Here is an 18,393-nt window from a genome sequence, read left to right on the forward strand (position 1 = left end):
AACTCAAGATGATACCTTCTTCTGGCCTTGAAGGACACCTGCACTTACATGTGAATGTGTAAACACACACACGCACACACACACACACACACAAAATAAATAAATGAATGAATGAATGAATAAATAAAATCTGAAAAAAAATTAAAACCCTAATTACAAAGAGGGTTGAGGTTCACAAAAAAATGCATGATTAAACTTTCTAAAGGGTGTTAAAAACTGCTTTTTAAAGAAATAATTATAATAAAATCCAGCATATTTTACTGAATATAAGTTATGTCTCAAATCTAATAAAAAAAAAACCCTACAGTCCCTACAGTTGAATTTTTAACTTAAAATTCAGATTTTATAGGTATTCGGTTAAGATGTCCTCAAATCCACAAAGTTACTACTGTAAACATATCTAAAGTAGATTCACTGTCTTTTACTGGTAACATTAATTGAAAACCTGAACATCTAATTTGGGCAACAACACCAGAAACTTAACTGTCATTTCAATTAAGGAAAGCCATGCATAGTAATCTTCTGACAACAAACGCTATTTGCTGCTAATTAGCATTTACCTCTCATTTTGGAAAGCCCCCTAAAAGCTGACTAACACTTATTACAGATAATCCTACATAACAAGCAACTAATGCTTTTTAAAATCACTAAAGTGTGAGCCAAATAGCTGCATAAGACTCTGAAACAAAGCATTAAGGAATACTGAAAACAATATAGTGAGTTAAGTTAGAATGCTACAACATTAGAGTAGTATTAGTCTAAATTACAGAAAAAGCATGCATATAATAAGATAGACTGCATTTCAAGAAATGCTTCTGGGATCTTGAGAGCTCACAGAAATCGTTTTAAAGCTATGTAATTTTAAGCAAGCAACTTTCTCAGTCTAAGTTTTCCATTAAGCTAACTTTAATGAATACACTTTCAAAGAAAAAAATTACAACATAAGTTCTTTTTCTTTTAATTTTTATTTATTAATTATGTATCAGTCTTTTGCCAGCATGTACACCTGCATGCCAGAAGAGGGCACCAGATCTCATTATCGATGGTTTTGAGCCACCACGTGTTTGCTGGAAATTGAACTCAACTCAAGACCTCTGGAAGAACAGCCAGGGCTTTAACCTCTGAGCCATGTCTCCAGCCCACAACGTAAGTTCTTAAATGCTAACAGGAGAATGTTACCCAGAACATTTAATGCTGCAGAAGAGTGCTAACAATGAAACACTTGAGAGCAGACAGGAGGCTCATAGACCATTCCATGCAGACATTTTAGCATTTTTTTCTATATCACACCAATTTCCAGTTTAATCTCAACTACCACAGTTTAGCATCTATGGTAAACTACTAAAAATATCACAATACTTTCACCATTTTGTCTGTATCCATGTCATAGTTCTTAGAGTTAAAAGTCAGAAAAGGCCAGAACATAACCCAGCACTGCTTCCTAAAAAGAAAGCTAACTTTTTAGATTATTACTTTCCAAGAAATTGGAAGCCTTGTTCTGTTCTTCTTACCACTCACTGTACCTAACACACCTTTCCCTTTTGAGCCAACTTGTCAATCACAAGTCACTCAATTTTAAAATGTATTTATTTACTCATTTATTCATTGTGGGAGAAGCATTAACTAGTGCTCCTGTGAAGGCCAGAGGATAAATTGCAGGAATAGGTTCTCTCCTTCCATCATGTGAGTCCAGGGAATTAAACTCAGGTCGTCAGGTTTCACTGCAGGTATAGTTACCTATTATGCCATCTCCTTGGCTTAAAAAATTGTAATGAACATCCACCCATCTTTACTACCAATTCTACCTGCTACATCAACATGGTATCCATATGCTGGAATATGTGTTCATACCACCCATATATATAAGGCTTCAGGTAACCTTGAGAGTAGGTGAGACTAATGAAGGCATACTGCTGGCCTGGATGCAGAGGCAAATTGTGCTGGCAGTCTTAGAGAGATATGGAGGGGGAAAAAAGGACCCGCCAGATCAGTACTTGTATGCTAAAAGCTAAGGGCTGCACTCATTTTCTTCTCCAATAAAACCACATGTGGGACAACTGTAATTCAAATGACTTTACGATTAAAGGTATGACAATCCATTGTGATTCTCAAAGATCCCTCTGACTTCTTCAAAGCCAAGTGGTAAGTGGGAGAGAGAAATAATCAGCATCATGACTATTATTTCTCAGGTCCCTGATAATGGCGCTAGATTCTCACCTGAGAAACAGGTTAGCATATTAGTAGGTAATTAACTCTAGTGGCTTCCACTTCCTTTTCTTTACTTCCATGGGCCAGTGAACCAATATGAAAACTTACAAGTTGCTGAATGTATCCATTAAAATAAGCACTCCAGAAATGTGGACATGTGCAAGGGACCAAAGCCTAAACTCCACTGACACTGGTGGAACAACAACAGTGCTTTGGGTCTTCAAGATTTCATGTAAATTTCAGAATCAATTAATGCCTAACATTCCTAAAGTCTAATTATTTCCTTCTCTGTTGCACAATCACACTGGCAAATGGTTTCAGGTCCCAAGGAACGACTTGGGAGATGAAAAGTATAAATTTCTAGTTGTGTGGCCTGGTCTGTACCTAACTGGTTTTTCCTTCATTCAAGGTCTCCAGGGCTGTGAACTGGCTTATAAGCTTAGGGGTTAACTGAGGGCTTTTCACTTTACCAAATTAATCAAAGCCAGACTTCTGGTCACCAGACCTAGAAGACTCTTGTTTATAAAAGTCAAGGAAGACTTAATAGGCTGCTTATTATTTTCATAGCTATAAATTCACAAATCTCTGCAGCTCAGATTATTATGACTACTGCATTGGCTTTGCTGGCCATTAACTTCACTACACTCAACTTAGAGCCATTACTGGCTTCTGCTACCTGGAATTCCATTAATATCAATAAGTTCAAGTTACCAAATCTGACAGTGCAAACTCCTGTCATTATTAGCATGAAGCAAAGAACCAGTGGAGTTTTCAAATATGTTGAGACTTCCATCAAGTACATATTCTCTGCTATGATTATTAAAATGTTCTCAAGAGAACCAACTCCCAGAAGTTGTCCTCTGACTTCCACAGGCATGGCATGGCACACACAAAGGCATGTACACATAAAGGAATGAGGTTTTTAGAAAGTGTCCTCTAGATCTACCCAGAAAACAAGTGATCAAGTCTAGCATGATAGATACATCCCCTATAACATCTTAATCTCTCTAGCCTCTCTAAACAAGTACTTGTAATATACAAATAAGAACAGTTCTAGTACCTATTCTGTTTTGCTTGGTAAAACACCATCTAACTTTAGTCAACTAACAAAAACAAAACAAACAAAAACAGCTCAATCTACTCCTAGCCCTCTACCCTAAACCTTCTATCAGAAAACTTTGTTTAGTAAGCTTCTATCAATGAATTTGGCCTGATCAAATCTATATGTTCTTTTTACTCTGACCCCACCATTTCAGATCCATTCTCATGCTATCTCTTGGGACAACCATAAGCAAAAAAGAAGCAGTCTGTTTAGTGTGTCTCGTATCTTCTCATGGGTCACACTTCACATTTCACCATATGGGGGCTATTTAACCCATGTATGCATAAAAGCAGTGAGAGGTGACAAGGGCCAGTTCTAAGGAAGATCAATTAACCTTTATAAGACAATCACCCTAAGAGAAACCATAATAGATTCCTTGGGACCAAGACAAACCTCCTTCACACAGGGCTAGAGGAATTGGTTTAAATGCAATGAAGCATAAAGGAGAACAAGGTACCCAGTTAATAGGAATCTACTTATATTCCCATCCCAGTGTTACATTTCCATCCTTTCTCCAAAAGTATTAAAATGTTAACTTAGAGACACTACAGAACTGGAAATTCAATTTGAGTTGTAACTCAAACCCCTGTAGACTTTGGATTTGGTTTCAAGAAATCTGTGCCTTTGGCTAAAAGAGATAAAAGCTTTCTTTTAGGGCAACCAGGAGCTTCAACTTCCTTCTGCTGTTTCTGAGGTCAGAATTTAAAGCCTTTTTCTCCTGTAAGTTCTTCAGTATACTTTGAAGGGAACAATCTATCCCATTATTCTTTTGTTGTTGTTCTTAGGGTAGACTTGCTCCCCAAACCTTGCCTTCCTTACCTGTAGTGTGCAAATTATAAAAGTACTTGTTTGTTACTTAGTGTCATCTGTGTCTCTGCTGTCATTAAAAACAGGATGAATGTTGTCTAATTACATGAGAGACTCAATTTTACAAAAGCCGGAACTAAGTCAAGAACTTATCCTTAGGGTTCTATTCCTTTACAGTTGTTGATGGCATACATTTCTGACTAGTACTTGGTAAAAAGAACATTAAATATAACATAGGTAGCACCCCATGTCCCAAGCTAACCAGGAGCTGTATGAGAAAAGGAATTCTGCGAAGCACAGTACCAATTTAGCAATACAATACAATACAATACAATACAATACAATACAATACAATACAATACAATACAATACAATGTCAACACACCATCTTGACCCTTTTCTTTCTTAAACATCTTTGGCATATCCTGACATTAAAAGTTGTAACTCTTCTATTCATTGCTTATTTCTTTAAAAAAATGAAAACGGGGGGTGGGGGCAGGCACTGTTTCTAGGCATCGGCAGTTCTTGCCTTTTACCTTGCTGAGGCATAGTCTCATCAGTGCTGCTGCATAAGGCACTCCAGATGGCTCTCTAGCCCACAAACTTCCAGAGGATGTCTTTGTCTCCATCACACTGTAGAAATGCTAGCATTACAGGTGTATGCCACGAGATCAGGTTTTTTTTATGTGAGTCCTGAGAGATCAATCTCAGGTCATTGGGTTTTGAATACTGGTACTTTTTTACCAGCTGAAACATCCCCCAGTCTTTACTGCTTATTTTTGTCACTACCTTTAAAAAAAAACAAAACAACTTTTTTATGAATTATGGAATTATGTACATGAAGAACATTTACAAAATTGGTTTTGACAGCCTAGTGAAAGTAGATGGCAGTACAAAGGGGCGACTATCTGTGCCCCTTGAAATAAAGATTAAAATCTGGACTTTTCATGTCAACAGTTTCTAGTAAATGATTCAATACCTTTGAAGGGCCAATGCTTTCTGCCTCCTTATGTTCCCTTCTACCTAGTATGGAAATACTAAGTTGGCTAAAACTCTATCCAACTTTGTACCAATAAGGCCTTTTCAGGACACAACATCTAGCCTCTCCTCAATTCTTTGTTTATAAGCAGGAAATCATACTGCATACTTTCTGTGTGTGTCTGTAAAATGAAGTATGTCATTTCTGGGCACTAAAAAAGCTTCCAAAGTACAGAAATAATAGGAATATGAGGTTAAAGAAATACTGTCGAAAAGATTGATAGGGGTGGGAGGGGATTACCTATTTTACAGATTTCTTCACAAATCCAGAGTAGTTCTGAGACTCTAATCAGCAATTCTTTAAGTGTCTACAACATGCTTAGACATTGAATCTGTAGTATACAAAAACAAAGTCCTGGCTTCAACTGCTAGCAAAAAAAAAAGTAATTAACTCATAAACGATTTTAAACTAGCAATTACTCAATACTAACTTGTCAAATCAATGATAATTACTTTATTCAGCTATCTCAAGGAGTCAGAAACTAATAAAACTAATTATAAAACTAAAGAAATATAATATATAATATATTTTATTACTTTTATTTACTTTAACACTGATTCACAGGCGACTTTCAATTTTTCTTCAAATAAGCTCAGTTTATTCCTTATTTATAAAGAATTATATGCTTGCCCCTTTAAGACTGTGGTCACTCTTTCAGAAACCAGACATACAGAGTACTGAGACTAGGCCATGCTTCCCTGCAGGTCCATCCCAATAGAGAGTTAAGTTCTTAACTAGACCCTGGCTCTTCCATGCTCCTGGTCACATATTCTCTGTTGAACCAAAGCATTTGATGTAAATTTTCCTACCAGATCCCATAAAACTTTATATTAGAAAGTCTGATAATCTTCCTTAACCCCTCTATTTCTCTCTTATTCTCACTCTTTATGAAGCTCCTCTCCGGGCTTTAAATGGAAATTAATGTTTAAACTAATGTTTCCATTTAAGGCTCTCATCATGTTTTGGCCTTTCTCATATACCATTCCACTTACTGTGTAACGTTTCACCTCCCACCTTGAAGGCCCATCACTGCCTGGAGGCTCTTTCTCCAAGTAAAGCTCATTCCTGCAAGAAAGCATGTATTAGCTTTCCCTTTCCCTAGCCTGACCACTGTTGTTTTATCATTATTTCTTCATTATTATATTTAACATATACCAGATGGAAAATAAAGTTCTAGTGGATTTTAGAGCCCTGGTGTATCTTTGTATTTTTAATTTAAAAGAGTAGAATGTAATAATTCTCTACAGGACTAGAGGTGTTCAGTAAAGGAGAACTATATCACATGGTTTTTGGAGCCCAAAAATGACAAAGAAAACATGTAGTAAGGATTCTGAAAGCATGATTCTTTCATAGCATCATGACTCTTTTATCCCAACTTTTACTGCAGTTTCCTCATTACCTTTAGAACATCCTCTACCTCCTTCCCATGCTATCACCCTCAAACTAGTCTAATAACTTGAACATCAAGTCAGAAATAGGGGAAAATAACCTATTATGATCATTAATATTAATAAGACCCTAATTTTTATTCTGACATGTTCTGAGTACCTACAACAGAAACTGCTGGGTCAATTTGTCATAAGATTTCTCAAAAGTACATCTCTAAGTACAGAAATATTAAAGAGATTTCCCAGTAGCCATTTATTATTATCTAGACCATTTCTCAATGGTCTCTCCATCTTCTTTCCCCAATATCCAACACGCTTGCAGTAAAATACTTCAATGTAATGGTTCCTATTATCAACCTTATAGTAGGGCCAGTGAATACAAATAGTTAATATAAACAAATTTTTGTAAGTGCTGTCCAAATACTGTATGTGTAGTCAATAACATTTAAAGAATTGCTGGCTTAAAAATAAGAATTTAGAAGAATGTCCAAAATGAAATAAATATCTTATTTTCAAAGCTTGGAACATTTAAAAAGTACCAATATTAAGACTGCACCAATAAGTGGGGGTATGATAGCAACTCAGTATTTTCACATTGCTCTGTGAATTGGAATTCAATTGTAGAATTACTATATACTTTTTAAAAATAAGACTAACATAATTCTAATTATTAATAACAACTTTAATATATTCATAAACAAAGATTCAAAACAGCCTTATTTTCCTTTTTCCCCAAGAGTTAGAATTATAGGAAATAATTTTCAAGAGCAAATGTAAATTCTAAAGTTAATTCAGTTCACATCTTTAAGGAAACAAAGTCTGTTTCCAGAGAATAGAATATCAAAAATGATTTCATATATCACTTCTATCTTATTTGTCAGAGACCAAATGGATTTAACAATTATTAAAATATTACTCAAGTTATTGCAGTGTCCAATAAGTCAGTATGTATAATACAAGAAGAACATGAGTTCTTTCCTGTTTTGTATTTTTAAGAGAAAAATACAAAGTTAAATTACTGTGCCTTCAAACTTAAATTACTGTGGTGGTTTAAGTAAGAAGGCCTTCATATGCTTATATATTTGAATGCTGGGGCAAAGTTAGGACTGTTAGGGAAGAATTATGAGGTGTGGCCTTGTTGCAGGAGGTGTGCCATCGGGAGTGAGCTTTGAGGTTTTAAAAGAAAAGCCTCAACATTCCCAGTAAGCTTCTCTCTTTCCCCTCTCCCTTCCCCATCTCTCTGCCTCATGGCTGCTGTCTCAACATGAAGGCTTCCAGCCACTGCTCCAGTGCTGCCATGCTGTCCATCATGATGGCCACAGACCAATTCTCTGAAACTAACAGCAAGCCTCCAATTAAATGCCTTCTTTTAAAAGTTGCCTTGGTCATCTCTTCATAGTAATAGAAAAGTAACTAAGACGATTACCATAAGCAAAAACCAACAATAGTAACAACAACAACAACAACAAAAGCCTTGAATCTCAGCATAATAAAAATTTTTACTAAAATACCACTAGCTGATTGAAGAAATGGATGTTTTAGATTCAAGATAACGTTACATAAACATTTAACAACTACCTAAGTTTAACTTCAAGAAACAACAGGAGAAACCAATATCTTAGTTCTTAAGATTACATAAGCACCATAAGAACAGAAAATGCAATGTTTATAGCGCAGGTAAAGAATATCTTTTTTGAATTTTAATACTGACAGCTTGTATAGTTGTTTTTACCTCTGTATGATAGGTTACCATCCTGGACTTTGTCTCATTGACATTGCAACTAAAACAGAGTAAGTAATACAGTCATAGCTGGGAAAAGGAAAAAAGGAGTGTCATGAATCCCTCATCTGAAATTTCAGCTATTACTCCCTCCCACAGGTACAAGACATCTTAAAAGATAATACAATATTTATAGACATGCAAGGCCAGTAAAAAGCATGGCTTCATGATGCAGCTTCTAGGAGGTTGCCATTCATGACTGGCTATAACTTAGTGATGGTGCAGGTGTTTCTGGACTCCTGTAAATAACTCCTCAATTGCACTGTGTAAGCAAGCCCAAAAATCTCACTGGTCTCAACAAGCTGGACTTTGGTGAAAGCATACTGTCTGTCACTGGTACTCAACTGGGTGGACAGATATTTTCGTCTCCCCATAAAATTAAGTCAATACAGACAAGTCACATAAACTACCTTTCTTGGTGGAACATAAAAGGAACATTTGTTTTCTACCAAACACCTGAGGACATAATATATAATGAAGGAAAAGAATGTAAGAACCTATTGGGGATGGGGAGATGGCTTGGTGGTTAAAGACTCTTTGCCATGCAAACCTGGAGACCTGACATCATCCCCAGAACCTGTGCAAAGGAGGAAAGGACCAACTCTATAAAGCTGTCCTCTGACCTCCACAGGTATGCTGTGCCATGTGCACATGTATCCACATACATACTAAGCAAATTTTAAAATAAATCTTATAATAAATAAAGACTTAATTCTCGAAACTTTGTGAAAATTTTAAATTAGACTAAAGTGAAGGCTTACAGCTGTGGTTCTAAAACCTGTAAATTGACCCCTTTCAGGGTAGAACCACCCTTTCACACGAGTCACATATCATATATCCTGCATATTCAATATTTATATTGCACTTTATAGCAGTAGAAAATTACAGTAATGAAGTAGCAATAAAATAACTTTGTGGTTGGGCGTCACCACAACACGAGGAACTTCATTAAAGGGTCACAGCATTAGGAATTTGAGAAGAACGACTGGCTTACAGAGCTTAATGGTCAGCACTTCAAATTCACCTGTGAACTGAAATAATAGTATTTCTATTATGATGACAAAGTAAACTATTAAGCAATTACATAATAGCAGAATGTATATAAAGCATTACAAGGCAAGTGTTATACCTTTTCAACCTACTGGGATAATTGAGGAACGAGGTCTAAAGACTTGTCCAAACCTAAAAGTTTAAGGGAAAGTTAAGTATCAAGTTCAGACCTATACATTTCCTTTGTTACACCATGTGCTGCAATGAGTTCTCACTAGGAAAACATTTAAGAGACTGTGTTATATAATGTCACTAGAATAGAAAAGAGGGTCAGGAACGTATAAGCCATTCTTATACGTTCCAATATTAAACAATTACTAAGGGGGTGGAAAATGTTATAATATTCTTGACATACAAAGGGAAAAGTATGCTAAAAGGATCTGTTCACAGTCACACCCTTGATGAAATAACTAACATATTGCATCTTGATATTTACCCAGATTACCTACATACAAACAAAAAACAAGGCGTGGTGGGCTGTTCAGTGATAGGAGAGTAGAAAATTCTCTGCTGAACTAGTCTTACCATATTTTTAAGTATATTGGGATTTAAAACATTGAAGATACTATGTTAAGTCAAACAAGCCAGTAGTGAAAGGAAAAAATACCATCTAACTCCACTTCTGTGTGATAGCCAAGCAGTTAAATTTATACAAGCAGAAAGGAGTGAAGGTTACAAAAGGGTTAGAGAATGGAAAGATGGAGAAATGTTTAATTAATATAGTGTGTTAGTCTTACTGGATGTAAAAGTGTGTGAGAAATGTGAATATGTGCAGTAAACATTACCTATACACTTAAAACGGTTCACCGTTTTTAAAAGGTTTTGGGTACTAAAATATTAATAGATGTACAGGGACCAGAGTGTACATTGCTGACAAGACTATGTGAGGCCCTCAGTTTAATCTCTACAACTAGCAAAAATAACTAACTAAATAAGTAAGTAAGATACATGCCAGGAGAATAGTTTTGTATTGCCCAATAATATAGCCGGTAGACCCAAGCGAATATTAAAATTTATGTTCATTTAGAACATTCTCATTTAGAAGATGAGAATGTCTTCCATTATGCTAAATAGCTTCATTTCAAGAGATCAACAACCAGCAGATACAAAATATTTTCACACTCATAACAAATTCTATTAGGACAGGTTCATAGTATGCATAAATGAGACTAATATAAATGAATTCAATTCAAAATTGTATGTGATAAACGTGGCATTTTAAATCAGTAAGTTAAGAATTAGTGAATAAATGGTGTTGACTAATTACCAGAACCAAGAAAATAAAACTAAGTACACATTAACAACTTTGCACCCTCTTTGAGACTCACTCGACAGGCAAAGCTAGCTCAACCTTGCTCTGTAAGCAGGCTGGCTGTGGACTCCGGCTCCGTTAAGATTGTAGATGGGCACCATTACCATGGCTAAGCCACATTTCAACTCTTACTTACAGATTTAAAAATAAGCCTAAACCCCTTTTCTTTTTTTTTTAAGAGAGGAAAGATTCATGCAATCTTACAGCTTCAGGGAGATTACTTCATCAGGACAACAATAAAATAGTGGAGCAGAGAAGTTCACTGCACTGAGCCAGAAAGAAATGCTGGATAAATGCACATGGCCATAGGTTCAATACCTAGCACTATGAGAAAAGCTAGAAAAAAATTAAAAATATATATAGATCTAAAAAGCACAATGTAAATCTAATTAAGAAAGGATTTTCATAGTCAGGATGGCTACAATCCTTGAATTTACAAAGCTATGGCAAAAAGAATTCAAGTTCAAGGCTAGCCTGAGCTATACAGTGAGAACCTGTTTCAAAATAAAACAGAAAGAAACAAAACAGAGATAGGGATTTGTAAAGAGAGTATAAACCTAAGACAATAATGGAAGATTGATTTAAAAAAAAATAATTAAAGCTTTCCAATGTAAAGCAAAGCAAACAAACAAGCACACTTTACATAAAAAAAAGACCAGAAAAAAAGAAAATGATAGGAATTTCTATTTCTTTAATTAATAATTGTAAAGTATAACTTAGTGGTAAAAAATAGAAATTGAAAGTGACAATAGCTGCTATCTCTAACTTCGTGTATGTCTGAGTTTTTCAAGTAATTTTTTTCCAGATATGAATATTCTCCAACAAGTATTTCCAGAATTTTACTTATACAACAATTTAAGTAAAAAGAAATCTTAAGAGTCAATGAAAGAAAAGACTTGAAAATGACCTGAGCATTTACTAGAAAAGTGGCTGAATAAACTATAATTCATTTAAATACAGTACTGTCATCTATCCAAGTTAAAAACATTTTTTTTTTCCAGGATTTGGAAGGGGAGATGAGAGGTGGAGACTGGAGTATCATTTGGAAGTTTGCAGGCCAGATAACCTGCAGTAAGCAAAACAGCAACAAGAGAGTGGGAAGTCAACTCAGAGTTAACCTTCCAGTTGTTTTCTGACAGCCATATGTGCGTTTTGACAAGAGTATGCATATCCCACTCATACAAATGGGCACAAAATAATTAAAATTTTAAAAGTAGCAGTTAGGAAAGAATAAAATAATAATTAAGTTATATAAACACACTTTGTACACAGAAATAAGAGTGTAAACGCAGTCTCAGTAGACAAGACAGCTTTAGGTAAACAAGAGATTACATTAAAATGTTAGAAAGGGACCTAAAGCGATGGATTAGCCCTTTGAGTGTATATATATAAACACACACGTACACTACTCTTGCAGAAGAACCAATTTCAATTTCTAGCACCCATGTTAGATGGCTCAAAACCACGGGTAACTCAAGTTCCAGGGGATCTGACACCCTCTGTTCACTACAGTCATCTGTATTCACATGAGCAAACCCACATACAACCACTTCATATAAGTTAAAAAGGAGTATTTACATATGTTAGAAAGAATACAAATTCTTTTAAATGGAAATGCTATAAATGGAGATAGGGACTAGAAAGGATGACACAATATGTGAGAACAGAGTTGAAAAAGACACACATGTTAAAAAAACTGGTAAGGTATATATTTTTATTATCTTTTCTTTTTTTATATTAATTAGTTTATTCACTTTGTATCCCAGCTGCAACCCCTTCCCTCATTCCCTACCAATTCCTCCCTAACTCCCTCTTCTCCTCCCATGCCCCTCCCCAAGGCCACTGATAGGGAGGTCCTCCTCCTCTTCCAACTGACCCTAGCCTATCAGGTCTCATCAGAACTAGCTGCACTGTCTTCCACAGAAGACTCCTCCTTCTCCTCTGGGGGAGGTGATCAAAGAGCCTGCCACTGAGTTCATATCAGAGACAGTCCCTGTTCCTCTTACTAGGTAACCCACTTGGATACTGAGTAAGATATATTTTATATTGGTAGTATGTAGTGCAGAAGAGACTATTTCCATGATTCTCATTTTGTTTTCTTTTCTTTTCTTTTTTTTTGGCTTATAGTCTTGATTAAAAAAACAAACAAACAAACAAAAAAAACAGTAACAACAAGCATTATTTTTAGTACCTCATTTCCTGATTCTAGTGGTCTCTTCTTCCGTGGTCCAATAGCTGCAAGAGCTGTGAGATTAGCATCTCTGTATTGGATCTGGGCAAGCTCCAACTGCTGCAACTAGATGATGGGATAGAAAAAGCCAGTGTTTACACAGATGCTTAGAGAGAAAGAAAATGATCACAAAACCAGTTTCTGTATTTATTCCCAAATAAAATTATAGAATAAAATAAATATTGACATCCTGGCAGTTAAGAGCACATTCCTGATATCTTAACTCCACTAACTCCTACCCTTAATCTTTACGAAGAAGAAACAGAGCCCAGGGAAGAGGGAGTCTAGACAGAAGAAGAAAAAGCATCTAATGCCAAAATTTCTCCCAGTTTAAACAGGTAAAACATGCCTGCAGAAAAAGCTGAACAGCAACTTGGAAAGAGATTGGTCCGGCTACAGTCATCCTTTTCAAATTAAAAAGAAATCAGCAGTGTATGTATATTATAGAGCACAGTGTTCACATGCTATATGACTTACAAATTACTCTTAACTCTCACAACCACACTGAAAGGGTATTCACTGATTGCTCAAACAGGAAAAAAAAAAATTTGCACAGTGAGGATCTAAGAGAGTAGAGCAATTCCATACAAGCCATCCAAAGAAGTGGTAGAACCAGTTATCAGAGACCAATGTTGTCACTACAAACATTTGCAAATAAGACTCATGGATTTACTCTGTAATGGCTGAAAATACAAGGTAAAAGGTACAATTTTTCAGTCTCTGGGCAACAATACAGAAGGTATCCTCTTTTCATGAAAATCTCACTGCTGTGCAAGGCAAAAAAGTTCTTGAGGATCAAGAACTATTAGAAACTATGAGAAACTTTCACTGGGAATATTCTTTTAAAAACAAAACAGTAACCAATGTTCAAATATGTTATAAAAGAAGATGAGGGCGAGAGAGGAGCAAGGGACCATCTTTGAGGAATGGGTCCTCATCACATACCAAACCAGCCTTCCCCTTCATCTTAAATTTCCTAATTTCCAAAAACGGTGGAAAATAAAAACCTGTTGAATATAGGACATTCCCTAAGGGTTTTTTTATATAGCAGCATAAATATATTAAGATAACCATTAATCAGAGTAAGTAAACTAAGAATTATATTCTATTTGATCCAAAATTACAGGAGAGAAATCCTTTTAAGCTGTAGGCTTTCTTATAAATAAATAGTTAGATAAGGGATTTCAGAAGTTATAAAATCTTTTGCTGCTGCTGGCCTTTTTAATAAAAACTATAGTCAAGGGTCTGATGGTGCCATAATCTAGAACGTCTATATAAAACAAACAAACAAACAAACAAACTGGCTTAAGCTAATCTACCCTACAGCATGAATCAAATAATATATTTTATAGGCCTTTACAGATACATGGCATCTTCAAGTTAGTCATACCAAACAAGGCCCCACCCTCGCAAGAAAGGTTTTTAAACTGACCATATAAATAACTCTACCTTTAGACGCTTTAGAAAACTTTCTAAAACAAAGCAAACAAAATCACCTGGAAACTGACCATAGTTTTAGGTGGTTCTATAGTCATAACATGCTCTCAAAAATAATGCAGTTTAACCAGCACAAAGCAAAGCAATCAGACACAACAAGAGGAAGCTCTGGCATTAATAAAGATTTGGCATAACTGTAGCTGAAGATGATGCCAACATGAAGCTCAGAAAAAAATTCAAGAGGACTGCATGATTATCTATGCAGAAAAGCTAATTATCTAAGAAGAACATCATCAACAACAACAATGCCCTGCCCTTCACCCCACAAATCTAGCTGGCAGGGAAGATGCTCAAAGAGGTGGGTAGGATGCTTGCTACTGAACCTGATGACCTGAGGACCCACGTGGTAGAAAAGAGGACCACCTTCTCAAGTTATCTTCTGTCCTCTACATATATATGTGCTGAGAGTATGTATACACACACATGCTCATATACAAATAAATGTAAGACAAAACAATTTTTTAATCACTGTAGTATTAATGAATGCATTTAACAAAACTGAAAAATGCAAAATTGCTACAAACAATAATAATCATCTAACCAAATATCAAGAACAGGTGGAAACAGATATTGAAATGAAATACTGAAGAATAAATTACATGCAGCCATCTGTATGCTTCAGCCACAAAATAATCATACAAGAAAAACAAAAGAGACATACTGTGTTCATGAATTGCTAAATTGAACTTGATAAAGATTTTGAAAGTTGAGGACATGGATCAGTGGCAGAGCACCTATCTAGTATGTGTGAGGCCCTGGGTTTAATCCCTAGAACCCAACTCCCCTGCCTTATACATAAAAAGGATTTTTTTTTTTTTAAATTGACCCTAGGATCTAACATAATTCCAGAATGTATTCCTGGTGAATAGAAACAAATTGATTTTAAGGTTTATATGAGAATAGAGTTGTAATTCATGGAGGGTACTTGCTTAGCACAAAGGAACTACTCAACACTGCAAAAGTAAATGCAGGTATGATCCTCACCAGGACTACAAAGTAACAGAGCCTGGAGATCTCCTAGAAGGTAGGTGCTAAAATGACCACAAAGGATCAGAACTCAAGACTTTGAGCATCACACACAAAATCTGTCCTTACCACCTAACTGTCTAACATGTCTATTCAAGAAATGGAAAACAAAAACAAACAAACAAAAGGCAGAATTAAACAGTGGCTCACACCTTTAATTCCACTACCTTTAAAACTTAGCAGGTGTGGGCTAGAGAGATGGCTCAGAGGTTAAAGAGCACTGGCTGTTCTTCCAAAGGTCCTTAATTCAATTCCCAACAACCACATGGTGGCTCATAAAACTTAGGAAGCAGAGGTAGGCGTATCTCTTAGTTTGAGGCCAGCCTGGTCTACAGAGTGAGTTCCAGGACAACTAGGGCTCCTCAGAGAAACCCTGTCAGGAAAGAAGGAAAGGAAGGGAAGGAGGGAAGAAAGAAGGGAAAGGAGGGAGGGAGGGAGGAAGGAAGGGAGGAAGGAAAACATGCAATCTTAAACTAAACTTCAAATTTTATACAAAATTAACTCAAGGTGCAAAAGCATAAACTATAAAAAGCATAGAGAAAATCTTTAGAAGTTGGGAGTCTAGCAAAGACTTCTTAAATATGGCATATCTAGTCGTAGAAGCACTGACAAACTGGTCCCACAAATTAAAATCTTCTGGTCTGTGACAGATACATTTAAGAAAATGAAAGACTTGTTTTATGTCAACTGAACAAAAGCTAGAGTCATTTTGGAAGAAAAACCTCTCAGCTGAGAGCATGCTCCCAACAGACTGGACTGTGGTCCATTTCCTTAATTGATGGTTGATATGGAGGGCCCAACTCACTATCTGCACATCCTTGGGTAGTGGTCCTAAGTGCAGGCTGAACTAGCCAGAAAGAGCAAGTCAGTATATTGCAATCCTCCACAGTCTCTGCTTGAGCTCTTATCTCCAATCCCCTTCAAGATGGACCATGAATGAGATGATAAGTGTAAACAAACCCTTTCTTCCCCACGCTGCTGCTTATGGTCCTGGTCTTAATCACAGCAATTGAAAAAATAAATTGATACCAGGTCATGAGGTACTGCTATGACAGGTGTGACCATGTGTTATGAGGAAGACTGTGCAAGGAATTTGGAACTTCGGTCCAGAAAACCAATGAAAACACAAAGCATAATGAGCTATGGTGGGAGCTTTGAAGATAAGAATAAAGAGAACAATGCAGATGATGGAGGCCTAGCTTGTCAAGTTTTAGAAGGAAGCAAAGACCACGTCTGAAATCATTCATGACATTCAAAATTTAATCTGTAGTTCTGGTTAGCTGGGGCTGTAGAATCGGCTATAATTAACAAGAGACCAGCAACACTGAAGTGAAATCTCTGCTTTACTGGGGCAATTGATGTTGACTAGTTAGAGCTGAGAAATTAGTAGTGATTAAGAAGAGACTAGTACCACTGAAGATTGTAAATCTGGGAGTATCTACTGAGGGTCAGCACAAGTAGGCTACAGTCCATTGAGGGCTGAAGCTGCTTATGATGGTAGCTAAACCTGATAATGTGTAAGAATCATGATGGGCCAGGCATAGTGGCACACGCACTAATCCCAGAACTCAGGAAGCAGAGTCAGGTGGATCTCTGTTAAGTGCAAGTCCAGCCTCAAAGAGGTCTGTTCCAGAAAGTTCCAGGGCTACATAAGGAGACTGTTGCAAACACACAGGAAAACAAAACAATGCCCTCCCAGTTGTAGTGATGTACATGTTTAATCCCAGAATTTGGGAGGCAGAGGCAGGAGGATCTCTATGAATTCCAAGCCAACCTAGTCTATACAGAGTGTACCAAGGCAGCCAAGGCTAAGTAGTGAGAATAGGTAGATAGATAGGTAGGTAGGTAGGTAGGTAGGTAGGAAGATTGATATAATTTAAAAAGAACAAAACAAACAAACAACAACAAAAAAAAACAATAGCAACAACAGCAAAAGATCAAAATAACAAATTTTTCACTGCCTTTCTTAAAACATACTTTCTATTCAGAAATAAAGCTTATATGAAGTACGTTATTAACTGCACGATAGGAACTAACAGTGGTCTCTGGAAAGTTGTACCCTGAGTTTTTAGTTTCATAATTTATTTAGAAAAAACATCCTATTTTAGAATATGTTTCTAATCTGTTATGCATTTTAATCACTTTCCCCACAGGTTGCTATTCAAAGTCAATGTGCCAGCACATACACTGTTATAGTCCTTTTCTTCCCCTTTAACGTCTGATATAAAATGAAAGTAAAAATGCCTTGAAGTGTTAAAAAAAATGAATAAATTCTTTGCTTCATTTTGCACAGATTCACTGAACTCACACTTCTCAAAAAAGAAAAAAAAATCCAAATGAACATAAGGGTCAGAAAATATATTTTCAAAACCCTTAAAGAAATCTGGAAGCTTAAATTTCAAGACCAAATGGCTTGCTGTGCAGAATTTGGAGTGATGTACTAAGGGAAAACACCATGGAAAATATAAATGTTAACCTACAACACACAACATACAATACACATTTCAGACAAGTCTGCAGATGTGCCGAGCCTGCTTATTTGGAATTAAAATCTGACAACTAGTAATGTTCTATAAAGCTTCACAAATAGGGCTAGAGAGACAGCTCAGCGATAAGAGCACTGTCCGTACTTCCAGAGGTCCTGAGTTCAACTCCCAGCAACTGCATGGTGGCTCAGAACCATCTATACTGGGATCTGATGCCCTCTTCTGGCATGCAAGTGTGCATGCAGATGAAGGACTCATACATAAAATAAATCTTAAAACAAAACAAAACAAAAAAACCCAAAAAACAACAACAAAAAAAAAAAAATGAGGGGAGTACTAATAAAGTTCTATTAAAAAAAAAACTTCACAAATATAGGGTAAAGTGGAAGAATATCACTATTTACATTTTAGAAAAAGTATCTATTAACCCCAAAATTGCAGCTGTGAAAACTGTTTTTAGAGAGAAAC

The 18,393-nt window shown here is 36.1% G+C and overlaps 1 protein-coding gene across 1 annotated transcript in view; it reads right to left on the reverse strand.

Annotated features, from left to right (window-relative positions):
• Positions 1 to 18,393, reverse strand: part of Taf4b (TATA-box binding protein associated factor 4b) — a 114,850-nt gene that overhangs the window by 18,280 nt on the left and 78,177 nt on the right. Inside the window, exon 14 of the mRNA XM_021639921.2 lies at positions 12,878 to 12,982. Coding sequence (XP_021495596.2) covers positions 12,878 to 12,982 — 105 coding nt within the window. The remainder of the gene's footprint in view (positions 1 to 12,877; positions 12,983 to 18,393) is intronic.

The sequence above is a fragment of the Meriones unguiculatus genome, chromosome 2, assembly GCF_030254825.1.
Source record: "Meriones unguiculatus strain TT.TT164.6M chromosome 2, Bangor_MerUng_6.1, whole genome shotgun sequence".
In the NCBI taxonomy this organism is placed as follows: domain Eukaryota; kingdom Metazoa; phylum Chordata; class Mammalia; order Rodentia; family Muridae; genus Meriones; species Meriones unguiculatus.